Source organism: Chelonoidis abingdonii, chromosome 22 (assembly GCF_003597395.2).
Source record: "Chelonoidis abingdonii isolate Lonesome George chromosome 22, CheloAbing_2.0, whole genome shotgun sequence".
NCBI lineage: Eukaryota > Metazoa > Chordata > Testudines > Testudinidae > Chelonoidis > Chelonoidis abingdonii.
The window spans coordinates 2,225,837-2,241,582 of NC_133790.1; the positions used below are offsets into that span (position 1 = coordinate 2,225,837).

General features: G+C 48.2%; 1 protein-coding gene across 1 annotated transcript in view; it reads left to right on the forward strand.

The window, feature by feature from the left end:
* TPST2 (tyrosylprotein sulfotransferase 2) overlaps positions 1 to 15,518 on the forward strand; it is a 36,727-nt gene extending 21,209 nt beyond the window's left edge. The window contains exons 3-7 of the mRNA XM_032769877.2: positions 6,459 to 7,375; positions 7,923 to 7,941; positions 12,878 to 12,928; positions 13,891 to 13,937; positions 15,454 to 15,518. Of these exons, the coding sequence (XP_032625768.2) occupies positions 6,528 to 7,375; positions 7,923 to 7,941; positions 12,878 to 12,928; positions 13,891 to 13,920 (948 nt within the window). The 5' untranslated portion in view covers positions 6,459 to 6,527 and the 3' untranslated portion in view covers positions 13,921 to 13,937; positions 15,454 to 15,518. The remainder of the gene's footprint in view (positions 1 to 6,458; positions 7,376 to 7,922; positions 7,942 to 12,877; positions 12,929 to 13,890; positions 13,938 to 15,453) is intronic.
* The last annotated feature ends 228 nt before the right edge of the window (positions 15,519 to 15,746 follow it).

Genomic DNA, 15,746 nt, shown 5'->3' on the forward strand with positions numbered 1-15,746 from the left:
AGCATGCCGACAACGTGGTATTCACCCACGAGCCTCATGCTCCAAACGTCTGTAGTCTTATAAGGTTGCCACAGGATCTTTGCATGCATTTACACATCAGCTAATCACAGCTTACCCTGCTAGATACTTAATGATTCATGTTGTGTCTGCAAGTGCTTCTGCCTCTCATTAATATTCTTATCCACTCTCAAAACTACTATAAACCATCACAAATCTTGCTATATTCACAATTACACTAATCAGAATGCAAAAAATAGGGAAGATTTTTAATGCGCAGCGGATTTTTGTGATTATAGATTTGTATTGATCCATTATACCACATCACCACAGCTCAGCTTTACTCTGCATGTATCGCATTTGCTTTCTTTAAAGAGCAGCTAAATTCTCAGTTTGGTTGAAGATGGAGTTGTCTGGCTCTCTGGTATCGCATCCATGCTGTCATGCAGCTGTCAGCCATATCGAACACCGCCGTAAATTTTTGAGGTATGAGCTGCTGTCGTAAGCTTTAGCTTTTTTCTGTTGATATAATGTCCTGAAAGTGCAATATTTAATCCCTGGATCTGTTGTGGCTAGGACGAGCATGGAAAGATGTACAACTTTTCAAATTAATCTGACGCTGGTTATAACCATTGTTTTGCTCTGACCACCTGCAACACACGTCCGTAAGAACTTCATCCACAATTCTCATGGAGAATAATCTCACCCATATGTACTATAACACCAGGCCCTAAACTGCGGCAATTTCTCAGACGAAGACTGCAGAAGCAGCTTGAGCTAGTTGACACTTTCGACCTCGCTTTAGTGAGAGCCCACTTGTGCTTGCTTAAACTTAAGGTTTAGGAGGTTTAGTGACCCCACCTTATAGTATTAGCACTTGGTAGCACGTCTGGTCTTTAGCCAACGACCCTTGTCTAGCCCAGCAAAGTTATTTTCCCCTTTTACTGTTAACAGGAAGACGACATGTCCATTCACACTGGGGGGGGATTTTTCGTTCAATCAGCTTCTGTCCTTAGTCGCCTCCGACAGCAGCGTTGCGTGTCTGTCACCCTGAAATCTGATGAACCCAGTAGTTAAAAGCTCTTTTTTCTCAATGGCTAAATGCAAAATAAAGGCCAAACATTCTCTGTTAAAGCTGCATATTTTGCCACTCTGCCTTGGCGTAGACTTAACAACACATGTGGCAGAGCAGAGATCAGAATAACGTTTGAAGCACAGTCTCTTATAACCGACGTTCCGACCCCCTGCTGCCGGGCATTGGAGGCAGAACGTTGTGCCGTTTCAACTCAGGATCTGACGTGGGCCGTCCATCTGGTCACGGTTGTCGGACCGAATTTGTGTTGTCATTCATTTCAGATGCAAGACCATTCTCACTCTGATGACCTGCACCGCTATGCTGCAGGATCCCGAGAAATCATATCAACCAATAAACCATTAATTCTCCTACCCCCCATTTAGTCGCAACTTTTAACCTCCCTTTAATAAATTTCTTACAGGCCCTTATACTTTGAACTGCACCCATTACAGTCAGATAGTCTGAATTTCGTCCATTCCAACTGTAAATGCCTTGTTGGAGGCCAGGGCTGGGTGGGCTTTTAATTGCTTGTGAAGATATCATTTAAAAAAGTCACGTATGACAATTCCTCACTTCAAGACCTGTAACTAGATTGTTAAAGTCCCTGACCAAACTGCTGCTCTCATAAGTACCCGCACAGTCAGAAACTAATGGAGTCAGAAAAGCACGCATAGCTGTCAGCTCCTGACCACGCCAGGCCTGTTGTATGCACTACTCTGCAATGGGACACGGGCCTTGATATGCCTTCTTTACTCCAATTAAAAATTGGAGGAGCAAAATTTTTCTTCGGCAGCGTCCTTGTGATTCGCCAGTGAATATAACATGCACAGCGTCGCCCCTTCCCTCACCACCTCACTGTTCTAGCTTCTGCCGCTCCACGTATTTCGCAACGACATTTACCCAAACCCTCTGTGACTAAGGGCGGATTGAACCCTGTCATGGAGTCCCCGGCGAATATCGCTCTGAACTGCTCCCCACCAGCCGCAGAAGACTTTGGGGACGCCTCCTCTCCTTCGAGCAGACTGTGTTCAGTAGGCAAGCAAGCTCACACGTCTTCACTCCCTGGGTCTCTCCTTGGAGATTCAGCATTCACTTCTTCCTTCCGTTTGCTTAGCTCACACAGCGATTCCCTACCTCCGCAGAATGTCCTGAAGCCACAGCCTGCACCCCACTTCGCCAGCACCTTTACTCTACCACCTAAATGGGACTAAGCCATAAACAACAGCTGCAAAACAAAAAAACAAACAAAAATATGTCAACACTAATATACTAATTCATAACGGGTTAATACATTACCATTATCTAATCCTATAACATAATACACCACTCTACATAGATAAGAGCAAGTGATCCTCCATGCAGCGGAGCAACTTAAGTCCCATAATCAACAAAGCATCACTACTATAACCCTCACTCTCTAATCTATATACATAGGGAACCCTCCTTCCAATATTAAATAACAGAACATGTTCAATCCCTAAACAGCGACAAAAACTTCTCACCCTCATTGAAAAGCCATAACAGGCTTTCCCATCCACCATTACTACATATCACCTTAAGCCTTATCTAGATTGATAGATTACTCCAAAACCAAGGAAAAAAAAAAAAAAAAAAAAAAATAAAAATCCAAAAAACTCCACAATCTTGCACTCACTAGGTGCACATCTACCCCTCAATGCTATGCTCCCAAACAAAAACATGCTAACAACCCCTCCAGCCCAATATTACTAACCCACCCTCAAACGTCCGAAATTTCAGCCAAAAGCTCAGCCCCTATTCCAGCCAGCAAGCGACCAAAGACGACTATGTCACCTTATCTCTTTGTACACCAGGCACCCTCACTGCACCTTGCAGAGGAGCCCAGCCGGAATCATTTTTAGAAGTATCATATGTACCCCATTAAGGGTTAAAAAATTTGGCCCCAGGAAGCAATTCATAGTACATGAGCACTGTCACAACACTATTTGCTCGCCAGATATAATATGCCATGTCACACTATCACAACACATATTCAGAAGGAAAACTTAAATTTGTATGTTGTAACATCCCTAGTCTCACACCCTGCCATAGGGGTTCAGCTGGGATATAGGTGAGATTTGTCATTTTATATAGAGAGCTGTGAAATCAGCAAACAGAGTCGTAGAAAAAACACACCTACATTGCCGGTAAATGTGAATCTAAATACACACCTCAAGACCAACTAAGGAAAAAAACAACAATTCCACCGCTGGAAATCTCCTATGAGAATTCTTTCACTCGACGTAACTTGACAAGAACAAGCAAATGACTCAAATCATGAAGGATCTCAAAAAACTAAAAATCCCACAGAACCGACGCGAAAACGGTATGGAACGTCAGTTAATCTTAAATCTAAAAAAAGGCAGGGAGTATTCGATTGCATGTTAACACGAACTTCCAAAAATACGAAATTTACACATAACCCCTACAAAAAACACAACCCATCAGGTGTTTAATAATAAACCCATTTATTCCCACTTTCATCATGCTGAAGCAAACCACCAAACCCCTGAAATCAACAAAGATTTCGTCACTCCTAGCTAATTATCTATCAAATTAAACAGAATCAATGATCTCACAGAGGGAAATTCGATTGATAACCTCAATATAACCTATCTTCACCAAGAATACACATTGTGATCAGTTGAGATTCATTGAATATGTTAATCAACTAAAGAAAACTCAAAAAAGATTGGGGAGGATCGGTTAAATGACTAGGCATAATTTCTTCACCTTGCGAAATTGAATGTTTACATACCTTCATGAACTTAAATCCCCAATATATGCACTGCAATAAATATCTCGGAAAAACGCCTGCTAGACCAAAATGCCTAATAGCGCCCTACAACCTCATTTAACAAAAATATCTCTGCCATTGACTATACGTAAAAGCTCCATATCTAAGGACTGCCTTCCTCTTCAGCGCTTTTTAGCTGCAACCCTTCCATCTTCTAGAATTGCAACACACATCTATCACCACAGCAGGTAGCATAAAGCTCAGAGCTAAATTCATCCCAGATCCGGAAGAACTTACCTAAGGACCGCCTCTTCCATTCGCGCTTACTTCAGTTCTTCTCATACAATTCACCCCCACCAACTCCCCTCAGCGTTATTTACTGATCATAACCAGAGCTCAGAGGAACTCAGCTTCAAACAACCACACATTATTAGAAAGATAATACCACGAAAGTAAACACTCTGATCCAAAATGAAAGCCAATAAATCAGGAAAATTTGTCTGGAAATGTTTTCCACTGAAAGTATTACTCGCAACTCACTGCCTCCAAATATAATCTTTTACACCGCAGAAAATTCTGCCCTTACTAGACATTCTTCAATTTCTTCATCAGAAGCTGAAACAAACAGCACATCATATTACCAATATCTTGCTATCACTCTATACGGACTTAACACCTATAGGGAGCATGACGTTCGTGAAATACACATATGAACACCAACACTTTTCCTACATGGCATCCACAGTAAATGCAGAGTGATCTCCCACGGATAAGTCTCTCTCCAATACGCTTTTATCTAGTAAAGGCAGCCATTCTTCATGCTTGATTTACAAGTCTCATTCGACAAAAACATTTGACATCCACTTAAACAGCTAACCCTTTATACTTCTCCACAACTAAATAAAATTACAACTAATATTCACAACTACTCACAGACCCCCACTCCATCGAATCTTGAAATACTTAGCAGTTTAATACAAATAAAACCATAAGCTGCTAAAAATACCTCTCTTCTTTTCGCACTGGCCCTTTGCTCTGCCAGATACTTAAGAACTGCCATGGGGACACTGAGGCACCAACACAGTATTCAGAGAAAACATTAAGAACATTCCTAGTTCATCACACCCTGCACTAGTGGGTTCAGCTGGGAAAGGGGGAGGGATGGTTGGTCAGTTTTAATAGGAGCTTTGTGGAATCAGCAAAGCAAGAGACAGATTTGCCGGAGCAACAATCCACCTGCTGGAATCTCCTATGGAGAAGTTGCGTCTTCACGGCAGAGCCAAATGAAAGCTTCAGTGTTTCAAGAGGAAACTTTATTTAACGTCAGTTTCTGGCAGGGGAGTATTCAGATTGGCAATGCTTGTTGCTAGTATTTACACTAAACCTTCAAATACATAGTTTGTTTAATAATAAACCCAATTTGATGCTCACTGGTCATCACTTCTGCTGAAGCAAACCCACCAACCTCCTGGAAATCAAACCAGAAGAGTTTTCTCACGTCCTAGCTAATTTCTAATCAATGTAAACAAATGCACAGAGGAAACTTCTTGTTTATGGAACTAATAGAAGGGTTGTGTTGTGTAGTTCAGTGAATATGTGTAATACAACTAAAGAAAACTGCAAGAAAGGATTGGGGAGGCATCTGGGATGGAGGGCAGTAAATCTGTCTGTCACCTTGGAGATTGATGTTTTCTTGACCTTCATGAGGAGGGAAAAGCCTGGCTAAGCCAAAATGCCCCTGGCCATACATACAAAAGCTCTGCCATTGACTAGAAAAGCAAGACTGGTGCTTTTGCTGCACTCCTCCTCTTCTAGAATTGCTCGCATGGAATACCCAGAGCTTGGAGGCGTCTATTCTGCTTTTACTTCAGTTCTTCTCTGTTTTGATGGAAGTCCTTGCTTCAAAGCAACACACATTTAATAGAAGGAAGTAATAGGTTGAAGATGATAAGCCAAGGAAAATTTGGTCTGGATGTTTTTGAAAGTAATTCCCTAAGGATTTCCTGGATACGTGATTCTTAATTTTCTCTCCTAAACTGTAAAAGCAGCAAAGAGTCCTGTGGCACCTTATAGACTAACAGACATATTGGAGCATGAGCTTTCGTGAGTGAACACCCACTTTGTCGTACATGCATCCGACGAAGTGGGTATTCTCCCACGAAAGCTCATGCTCCAATACGTCTGTTAGTCTATAAGGTGCCACAGGATTCTTTGCTGCTTTTACAGATCCAGACTAACATGGCTACCCCTATGATACTCTCCTAAACTGCTGCGCAGCATTGCTGGTAAACAGGTGCCTTCATCCCCAGCAGTAAGAAATGATCTCTTTACACACAGTCTGAAAACCACTTTGCACTTCTTTTGGGGATGTAGGATGATGATAAATCATGAGGTTGATTAGACCCTGGAATGGTCTCTCAGGAGTTGTGGTGGAAGCTGGAGTTAGTTCCAAGCAGACAAGACAGATGGCGTGGTGTGTTCTCTCCAGGGCCAGTTGAGGTGATCAATAGGTCTTTCTGTGATTTACTGGAGGCTGAGACTCTCCTGGTGTCAGGTGGCTCAGCAGGAGATGGGCCGGGTAACCAAATGTATGCCACTGACTTCTTTGAACATGTGCTGTTTTCTTTGTAGATGCGTACCAGCTTGGCTGCTTACTAACTGGAAGCTGAAGGTCTCCTAGCCTCTGTGCAGAGGAACAGAATGCGGGTCACCATGAGGCGGGTGTTGCTGGGGCTTGGCTTTGCTGTTGCCCTGATGGTGACTGTGCACCTTGGCCAGCAGATGTTGGAGTGCCAGGAGCTGCTGGGCAGGGGCTATGGCAAGCGGACGCATGGGCTGATGAGACCAGAAAATGAAGAACTGGTTATGGTGGACTCCAGTCACATTGAGTACCGGTACAGCAAGGAGATGCCGTTGATCTTTATCGGTGGGGTTCCGCGGAGCGGCACAACTCTCATGAGAGCCATGCTGGATGCACATCCAGAGGTCCGCTGCGGAGAAGAGACTCGCATTATTCCCCGGGTGCTGGCCATGCGCCAGGCCTGGTCCAAATCTGGACGCGAAAAGATGCGCTTGGATGAAGCGGGAGTGACAGACCAAGTCCTGGACGCTGCCATGCAGGCGTTTATCCTGGAAGTCATTGCCAAGCATGGGGAGCCAGCCAGATATCTATGTAACAAGGACCCCTTCACGTTAAAATCCTCTGTCTACCTTTCCAGACTCTTTCCCAATTCCAAATTTCTGCTTATGGTTCGAGACGGCCGGGCTTCTGTCCATTCCATGATCACAAGGAAGGTAACAATTGCAGGCTTTGACTTGAACAGCTACCGAGACTGCCTTACCAAGTGGAACAAAGCGATCGAGGTGATGTATTCCCAGTGTGCAGAGATTGGGCAGTCCAGGTGCCTGCCTGTCTACTATGAGCAGCTGGTGCTGCACCCTGAGCAGTCCATGCGTGTCATCATGCAGTTCCTAGACATTTCCTGGAGCGACGCAGTGCTGCACCATGAAGAGTTAATAGGGAAACCAGGTGGAGTCTCCCTTTCCAAGTGAGTGTCCCTATGGCTGCTGCTGCTTTCCAAAGAGACTCCTGACTAGACAGAGCGGTTTCTTGCCAAACCTCCTTGGGGCATGGCCATGTTGCATATTTCCATGCCTGTTTTTCAGGAGCAGAGGGATTGATGCACCCAACTCTGCTTTAGAGTATTGGTGTGTGTCTAAGTAAAGAACGGCGTGAGTGCCACAATGGCGGTTAGCTGCTTAGGTGAGGATTTTTAAGAATGCTGATATCTCAGTCGTCCGACTTGTAAATAAGGGGATGATTTCAGGCTCTGCCTTGGCAGAGTCCTATTTAAGGAACTCCAGTTTTGGGGTAATCTGTCTCCTTCCTCTTTTTCTACTCATTCCCAAATATTTCTTTAAACATTGGATTATGTTCCAGCTAGCACTGAATGATTTGAGGTAGCATGCAGCTGAGGTTCCCTGACTTCCCACAAGTAGTTCTGACATGATCCTGGCACAAAGAACTGTGTACGCACAGCGTGCGTCTTCGAGAGCAATTTCATATTTTGAGCTTCTTGCTGCTGCTGTTTGTAGTGATCGTTTTGGCTACTTGGTAACTTTAGATTAATGTAACCCAACCACTAATTTTAAACACAGATATATGGGAAGTAGCCAGACAAGTCTGTCTTCTAACAGTCTTTTTCTGTTAGTTCTGTACATCCAGAATGGGGAGGTGGAGGAGAAAGAACCCACTGTATGGTTTTTCTCTGAGCAAGGGAAGGAGAGGTCATTGTCAGGCCATACTTTCATCAACACCAAGGGTATGTCTGCACTGCAGTGGGACACCCATGGCTGGCCTGTGCCAGCTGACTCTGGCTCGGGGGGGGGGGGGGGGGGGGCTCCAGCTACGGGGCTGTTTAATTGTGATGTAGATGTTCGGGATGTCCCGAGCTTTGGGACCCTCCCACCCGCAGGATCCTAGAGCCTGGCCTTCAGCCTGAGCCCCAGAGATCTACACTGCAGTTAAACAGCCCGCAGCCTGAGCCCCCCCGAGCCTGAGTCGGCTGGGAGGTGCCTCGTTGCAGTGTAGACTTACCCAAAGAAGTTTTTCCCAAAGAGAGAGGAGCAGGGGAAGCTCACTGCACGTGATTTGTGATTCAGTACCCTTGCAAAATGCTGGCTCACGCTAGTCAGCATTTTACTGGGTGTGGTTCTCTTTGAGTCACAGCTGAACCGATGCCCCAGTGTGCCATGCTGTGGAACTGAGGCCCTGGCTACTTAGTGGAGGGAGGGCAGGAGAGACGGGAAGAGTGATTAGAGTCCCATATTATTTAAGGACTGCAAAGGAGCATTAGGGCCTCATTGTCCTGGGTGCTGTGCAAACAGAAGAGCACTTTATTTTCCAGAACTAGGGGCTCTGGCCCTGGTGGTCAATTCCAAGGCAAGTCACTACATTGCTGATGCGTGTGAATGGGGGTGTTTGACCAGTGGCTGTCGTGAGTCTGGAGAGCCTCTTCGAGTCTGGCTCTCCGTGGTGTGTAAGGCGTGAACATTGCAGACGTGCTGTGCAGGAACTGAGCACAGCTGAGCAGGGGGAATGCAGAGCATGAACATTGCAGACGTGCTGTGCAGGAACTGGGCACAGCTGAGCAGGGGGAATGCAGAGCATGAACATTGCAGACGTGCTGTGCAGGAACTGGGCACAGCTGAGCAGGGGGAATGCAGAGCATGAACATTGCAGACGTGCTGTGCAGGAACTGGGCACAGCTGAGCAGGGGGAATGCAGAGCATGAACATTGCAGACGTGCTGTGCAGGAACTGGGCACAGCTGAGCAGGGGGAATGCAGAGCATGAACATTGCAGACGTGCTGTGCAGGAACTGGGCACAGCTGAGCAGGGGGAATGCAGAGCATGAACATTGCAGACGTGCTGTGCAGGAACTGGGCACAGCTGAGCAGGGGGAATGCAGAGCATGAACATTGCAGACGTGCTGTGCAGGAACTGGGCACAGCTGAGCAGGGGGAATGCAGAGCATGAACATTGCAGACGTGCTGTGCAGGAACTGGGCACAGCTGAGCAGGGGGAATGCAGAGCATGAACATTGCAGACGTGCTGTGCAGGAACTGGGCACAGCTGAGCAGGGGGAATGCAGAGCATGAACATTGCAGACGTGCTGTGCAGGAACTGGGCACAGCTGAGCAGGGGGAATGCAGAGCATGAACATTGCAGACGTGCTGTGCAGGAACTGGGCACAGCTGAGCAGGGGGAATGCAGAGCATGAACATTGCAGACGTGCTGTGCAGGAACTGGGCACAGCTGAGCAGGGGGAATGCAGAGCATGAACATTGCAGACGTGCTGTGCAGGAACTGGGCACAGCTGAGCAGGGGGAATGCAGAGCATGAACATTGCAGACGTGCTGTGCAGGAACTGGGCACAGCTGAGCAGGGGGAATGCAGAGCATGAACATTGCAGACGTGCTGTGCAGGAACTGGGCACAGCTGAGCAGGGGGAATGCAGAGCATGAACATTGCAGACGTGCTGTGCAGGAACTGGGCACAGCTGAGCAGGGGGAATGCAGAGCATGAACATTGCAGACGTGCTGTGCAGGAACTGGGCACAGCTGAGCAGGGGGAATGCAGAGCATGAACATTGCAGACGTGCTGTGCAGGAACTGGGCACAGCTGAGCAGGGGGAATGCAGAGCATGAACATTGCAGACGTGCTGTGCAGGAACTGGGCACAGCTGAGCAGGGGGAATGCAGAGCATGAACATTGCAGACGTGCTGTGCAGGAACTGGGCACAGCTGAGCAGGGGGAATGCAGAGCATGAACATTGCAGACGTGCTGTGCAGGAACTGGGCACAGCTGAGCAGGGGGAATGCAGAGCATGAACATTGCAGACGTGCTGTGCAGGAACTGGGCACAGCTGAGCAGGGGGAATGCAGAGCATGAACATTGCAGACGTGCTGTGCAGGAACTGGGCACAGCTGAGCAGGGGGAATGCAGAGCATGAACATTGCAGACGTGCTGTGCAGGAACTGGGCACAGCTGAGCAGGGGGAATGCAGAGCATGAACATTGCAGACGTGCTGTGCAGGAACTGGGCACAGCTGAGCAGGGGGAATGCAGAGCATGAACATTGCAGACGTGCTGTGCAGGAACTGGGCACAGCTGAGCAGGGGGAATGCAGAGCATGAACATTGCAGACGTGCTGTGCAGGAACTGGGCACAGCTGAGCAGGGGGAATGCAGAGCATGAACATTGCAGACGTGCTGTGCAGGAACTGGGCACAGCTGAGCAGGGGGAATGCAGAGCATGAACATTGCAGACGTGCTGTGCAGGAACTGGGCACAGCTGAGCAGGGGGAATGCAGAGCATGAACATTGCAGACGTGCTGTGCAGGAACTGGGCACAGCTGAGCAGGGGGAATGCAGAGCATGAACATTGCAGACGTGCTGTGCAGGAACTGGGCACAGCTGAGCAGGGGGAATGCAGAGCATGAACATTGCAGACGTGCTGTGCAGGAACTGGGCACAGCTGAGCAGGGGGAATGCAGAGCATGAACATTGCAGACGTGCTGTGCAGGAACTGGGCACAGCTGAGCAGGGGGAATGCAGAGCATGAACATTGCAGACGTGCTGTGCAGGAACTGGGCACAGCTGAGCAGGGGGAATGCAGAGCATGAACATTGCAGACGTGCTGTGCAGGAACTGGGCACAGCTGAGCAGGGGGAATGCAGAGCATGAACATTGCAGACGTGCTGTGCAGGAACTGGGCACAGCTGAGCAGGGGGAATGCAGAGCATGAACATTGCAGACGTGCTGTGCAGGAACTGGGCACAGCTGAGCAGGGGGAATGCAGAGCATGAACATTGCAGACGTGCTGTGCAGGAACTGGGCACAGCTGAGCAGGGGGAATGCAGAGCATGAACATTGCAGACGTGCTGTGCAGGAACTGGGCACAGCTGAGCAGGGGGAATGCAGAGCATGAACATTGCAGACGTGCTGTGCAGGAACTGGGCACAGCTGAGCAGGGGGAATGCAGAGCATGAACATTGCAGACGTGCTGTGCAGGAACTGGGCACAGCTGAGCAGGGGGAATGCAGAGCATGAACATTGCAGACGTGCTGTGCAGGAACTGGGCACAGCTGAGCAGGGGGAATGCAGAGCATGAACATTGCAGACGTGCTGTGCAGGAACTGGGCACAGCTGAGCAGGGGGAATGCAGAGCATGAACATTGCAGACGTGCTGTGCAGGAACTGGGCACAGCTGAGCAGGGGGAATGCAGAGCATGAACATTGCAGACGTGCTGTGCNCTCCTTCCTGACTGCCCCCCGGGGATCTCTGCCTCCATTCAACCCCCTGTTCCCCTGACCCCCATCCATACCCCTTCCCCATGATCACCACCCTGAACTCCCCTGCCCTCTATCTAACCCTTCCTGCTCCGTGTCCCCTTACTGCACTGCCTGGCGCACTGGTGGCTGGCGGCGCTACAGCCACGCTGCCAGGCTGGAGCCAGGCCACACTGCCACCACGCAGCACAGAGACTGGATCACTGGGCTCTGCAGCGGCGCTGCCCCAGGAGCTCGCAGCCCCACCGCCCAAAGCATTGTGCCTGCAGCGGAGCGAGCGAGCTGAGGCTGCGGGGAGAGGGGCTGGGGATGAGCCTTCTGGGCCAGGAGCTCAGGGGCTGGGCAGGACGGTCCCCTGGGGGCTGTAGTTTGCCCACCCCTGTACTGAAGGAAGGGACTCTTCTCATGTCTTTGTTTCTGCCTGGGCCCAGATCAAACTCTCCTCCCTCAAAGAAAGGACTCCAGGAGGCCCAGGCAACTCCTATACTAGAACTAGCCCAGGGACTGCCATGAGGTGGTGCTGGCGGTTTATTGGAGTGATGCCCAGGGGGCACAGTTATGACGTGCACAGAACCAAGGGCAGACTGTTTCCATGTTCTCGGAGGTGTGGTGCCATCTCTGTGCATGACACATTGAAATCCCAGCCCCTGCCCCTGGACCTGGCTTGCTTGGCTGCTCTGATTGTGGCACTGGCTTTGAGGACTGTTCCAGTCCCTGCGAGCTATGTTAACAGCAGTGCAAAGTGGGATGAGAGGCTCTCCCAGGATCCAGACCCTGCAGGATTCCTGAGTTCAGCAAAGTGGAGCCCTTCCGTTTTTGCCAACGTGAACATGGAAAATGGTCATTGTACAAAAGATCCCTTCTTAGTACGGTTTTAAAAAAATTCCCCCTTGGGTGAGAAGGGAGGGAGCATGGCACAGCCCAGAGAAACCACTTAGCAGAAGTCCTGAGGACAGCACCGCAGCCACTGTCTAACGCCAAATGCCACGTCTGTGCAGAAATGTACATCGGCCCACAACGCTAGCGATCAGCCCAGCAGGGCAGAACAAAATCACACCAGGCTATTGCTCAGCCCTTTGAGGTTTGCTTCTCGTTCAGACACCTGTGACATACCAGGAAGCTGATGAGGCAGAAGGGATGCTTAAGCATCAGCTGGTCTGTACAAAGTGGAGTCACTCTGGTTTCATTCCTTCCATAGGTTATGAAGGGGGATTTTAAAACACCAGCCAATCTGAAAGGGCGTCTTCAGGTGAGAGAGTCCATGCTCTGTGTGTCCCTAAACCTATTACTGCCAGAAGCTGGGCCTGGATGATGGGATGGATCACGAGATAAATTACCCTGTTCTGTTCATTCCCTCTGAAACACCCGGCATTGGCCAGTGCTGGCCTAGAAAGACCATTAGTCTGACCCAGCACAGGCATTCTCGTGTTCTTATGACACACAATACCCTAATGGTCAACACACTATGACTGTGTCCAAGCAGGGGGCTTGGGCAGCCAAGACTCTGCCTATGTAATATGGGAAATGTTAAAGTAAGCTGTGATTTTGGCTATCACAGTAGCATGTGGGGAGAGAGGCACCTCTCAGGTAGTCAGCATTAAAAGCATGTAGAGATTCACAAGTGAAAACCATTGCTTTGAATTGGCAAACTCAGAAACTCATGCAGCCTGCCGGGCACGGGTGTAATTGTGCTCCCTGCAAGAGGCACCAGCTGCAGATCCTGAATGGTTGTCAGGTGTAGTCCCATGTAGAATGCATTGCAGGGATGAAGGCCTGGGTCACTGGGGAAGCCTACATATCATAGGAGAGGCTGTGCTTTTGCCAGGAGATTGCCCTCTCAACTTACTCTGAGGGCTGGGCTACACTAGCGGGGGTGTTCGAAATAAGATACGCAACGTCAGCTACGCTAGTCACGTAGCTGAAGTTGAAGTGTCTTAGTTCGACTTATCTGGCCGTTCTCATGGTGGCGGGTCAACTGCTGCGGCTCCCCCGTCGACTCCGCTTACTCCTCCTGCCGAGGTGGAGTACGGGCGGCGGTTAGCGGATCGATTTATCGTGTCCAGATGAGGCGCGATAAATCAATCCCCGATACATCGAACACTACCTGCCGATCCGGCGGGTAGTACAGACGTACCCTGAGAAGTGCGGTGGGAGAGTTTGTGTTTTGTATGTGACTTAATACTAATCATCGTTTTTCTTGGATTGTTTTAGGTGACTCAGAATACGTCTGCTTCTCACTGAAAGTTAATGATTTCCAAGTAGGTACTTGTGCTTTACTTGGAAATCCTGCAGGTCCATCTGCATTGCTCTGGGGTGGGGTTTTGCCTGCATAATTTCTAGTGCCTGTTGCTTAGAGTTCAGTGGCTCTAGGTGTGCCCCTGAGACAGATCAACTCCTTGTTCTGGCAAATTGGAGCAATTAACTGAATAATACTGTTGCTTTGCCAGATGGGTTTCAGAATTGATTTCTTGCCTTTCCCGTGAAAACAGGTTAACTTGCCCAAAATGTAAATGAACTACTTGGTAACATCACCAGTCTGTAGGATTGCTGAGAACATGGAAATGCCCAGATGACCTGAACAGTAGTTCTGTGTTGCAGGAGGAGAAACTCTGATAACCCTCTAGGACAGGGGTCGGCAACCTTTCAGCAGTGCTGTGCCGAGACTTCATTTATTCACTCTAATTTAAGGTTTCGGGTGCCAGTAACACATTTTAACGTTTTTAGAAGGTCTCTTTCTACAAGTCTATAATATATAACTAAACTATTGTTGTATGTAAAGTAAATAAGGTTTTTAAAATGTTTAAGAAGCTTCATTTAAAATTAAATTAAAATGCAGAGCCCCCCCGGACCAGTGGCCAGCGACTAGCAGGTGACGCTGCCACAGAAAATCAGCTCGCGTGCTGCCTTCGCACGCATGCATAGGCGCCTACCCTGCTCTAGGATGTGCATTGCCTCCATGGATTAATAATAGTTCTTGCTTTCCCCCTCCGTTCTGAGACGGAAGCTTAAGGTCCATGTTTTATACAATAACCCTACACTGTTGTACAAACATTGTGAGCACTTATAAGAATCTAAGGCCCGTCTACACTTACAAGTTGACAGCGGCACAGCTGTACGAGCCCTCTGTGTAGCGCTGATGGGAGAGCTCTCCCGTGGTATAGGTAGCTACACCACTTTGTGAGTTGGTTTTATGTTGGGGGAGGGAGAGCGTCTCCCGCCTACATAGCACTGGTGCACATGAGCACTCACGCCATCAAAATTTGTTACTCAGTGGGTATTTTCTCACACCCCTGAGCGACAGAAGTGTTGACATAAGTGCCAGTGTAGGACAGCCTGACATTTCAAATGTCCATTGAATTGGAAATGTTGCCTGGTTCTGAGTTTGAGACCAATGACATCATAATGATTGTTGTAAAGGAAAAAAAGCATTGACAGGAACAGAGAGTATATTAGCTGGTCTCGCTTCCAGCGTACACTGGCATAGTGCTTCAGTCAGGTTTAATCCCTCCCCCCTCAGAAAGGGAGCTATGCTGACACAGAAGCAGCAGTTTGAGGAGTTCCTATAGTGGCGGCTCTCCTACCTGTCTGTATACGGTGCATCTACACTGAGGAATAGGCTCTGCCGTGTAGTGCTAGCACCCAGTCTTGGTTCCTGGTTGGGAGTTTGTAGGTCTCTCACAAGTCATTTGTAAGAGCCTAGGTACAATGATCACTCATTTGCTGTATTAAGTATATAGCTCATTCCTCTGTCTAAAATGCTTTTTCCCCCTGCAGGATGTTGCAAGTGGCCTTTCACTGCCAGCAGAGAAGGAATTTGCAATGCAGAAGTGGAAATCTGTTATCAAGCTATTGCTTGCTACTAATATTGCAAAAATGGTGACTGCTGTACAGGAATGTATTTGCATTTATTTGCAAAGGTCAAACATTTCACACTTCAAGTATCAGTTGTTACCTTTTCCAAACACTCTGTGGTAAAGAGAGAAATCTGTGAGAACATGAATTTTCGGACTGAACCTTCGAAGTGCCATCGGAAGGAGATTTTTATATTCAGTACTTGGAGAAACTTT